Below are 961 nucleotides of genomic sequence, written 5' to 3'. Positions count from 1 at the left end.
GCCCCGACATGCAGCTAGTGCTGGGAGGGTGGGCCGGGCCCTTCCTGCCCCGTGAGAGTGGGCAGCTTCGGGAAGGGGCCTCAGGGCAGGGACGCGGTGCATGGCGGTGCTGTGCCTTGGTAGGAAGCTGGAGAAGCTGCGAGAGAAGGAGCGCAAGAAAGAGGCCAAGCGGAAGATCTCCAGCCTGTCCTTCACCCTGGAGGAAGATGAGGGAGCGGGTGACGACGAGGAGGAGGAGGCGGAGGAGGAGCTGGAGAGGGAAGGTAAGCACTGGCTCTAGGGGACAGGCTCTGGCACAGAGAAGTGTATCTGTCACCCCGTCTCCACAGTCTGCCGCGTTCGTGCTCTTGACCGGCCCACGCCGGGCGGGAGAGAGAGGGCCGCACCTGTCCCTGCGCAGACCTCGGGGCTGGGCTCGCCCCCAGTGGCCGAGTGAGTTGGGGCGTGTGTGTGGCTGCTGGACGGGGCGGTGGGGTCTTCGGTGCACGAGGCCCATGAAGGGCGGGCCAAGGAGGGAGAGGACGGTCCGGACGAGGCTGCTCAGTAGAGCTTCCTGTGATCACGGAGACGTTCGGGTCTGTACTGCTACGTGGCCACTGAGCATGTGGCCGAAGTGTCAAGTGTTTGACTCATTTCAGTGTCAGTTGATACAGCCACAGGCATTCAGGGGCCACTAATGAGACAGTAGAGGTCTCAGCCGAGGGGCCAGGGGGTGACAGGGACCATTTGGGAAGGCTGGGGAGAGGGCTGAAACCAGCATGGGGTACCCGTGCGCCTTGCACCCGTTGTGAGCCGGCGCCGAGGCAGACAGACAGAGGGGCAGGGCGCCTCCCCTCTCCCTGGAGTCCCATAGGTCAGCACGCTCACGCTGCGGGGCGCGGGGCCAGCCCCGGGCAGGGAGGGCGTCTCACGGCGGGAACAGGTGAGCCTGGCCTTTAGAGAGGTGAGAATTTTCATGAAC

At 64.9% G+C, this 961-nt stretch overlaps 2 protein-coding genes across 2 annotated transcripts in view; both read left to right on the top strand.

Moving 5' to 3' along the window:
* The window catches only part of GDI1 (GDP dissociation inhibitor 1), a 24,110-nt gene that overhangs the window by 8,522 nt on the left and 14,627 nt on the right, over nucleotides 1-961 (top strand).
* Nucleotides 1-961, top strand: part of FAM50A (family with sequence similarity 50 member A) — an 8,217-nt gene that overhangs the window by 3,226 nt on the left and 4,030 nt on the right. The window contains exon 4 of the mRNA XM_077745755.1: nucleotides 124-263. Within this exon, the coding sequence (XP_077601881.1) occupies nucleotides 124-263 (140 nt within the window). The remainder of the gene's footprint in view (nucleotides 1-123; nucleotides 264-961) is intronic.

Source organism: Crocuta crocuta, unplaced genomic scaffold (genome assembly GCF_008692635.1).
Source record: "Crocuta crocuta isolate KB4526 unplaced genomic scaffold, BGI_CrCroc_1.0 scaffold2677, whole genome shotgun sequence".
NCBI classification, from domain to species: Eukaryota; Metazoa; Chordata; class Mammalia; order Carnivora; family Hyaenidae; genus Crocuta; species Crocuta crocuta.
Note: the sequence above shows the minus strand (reverse complement) of the source record. Positions and strands in the feature narration are given on the sequence as shown.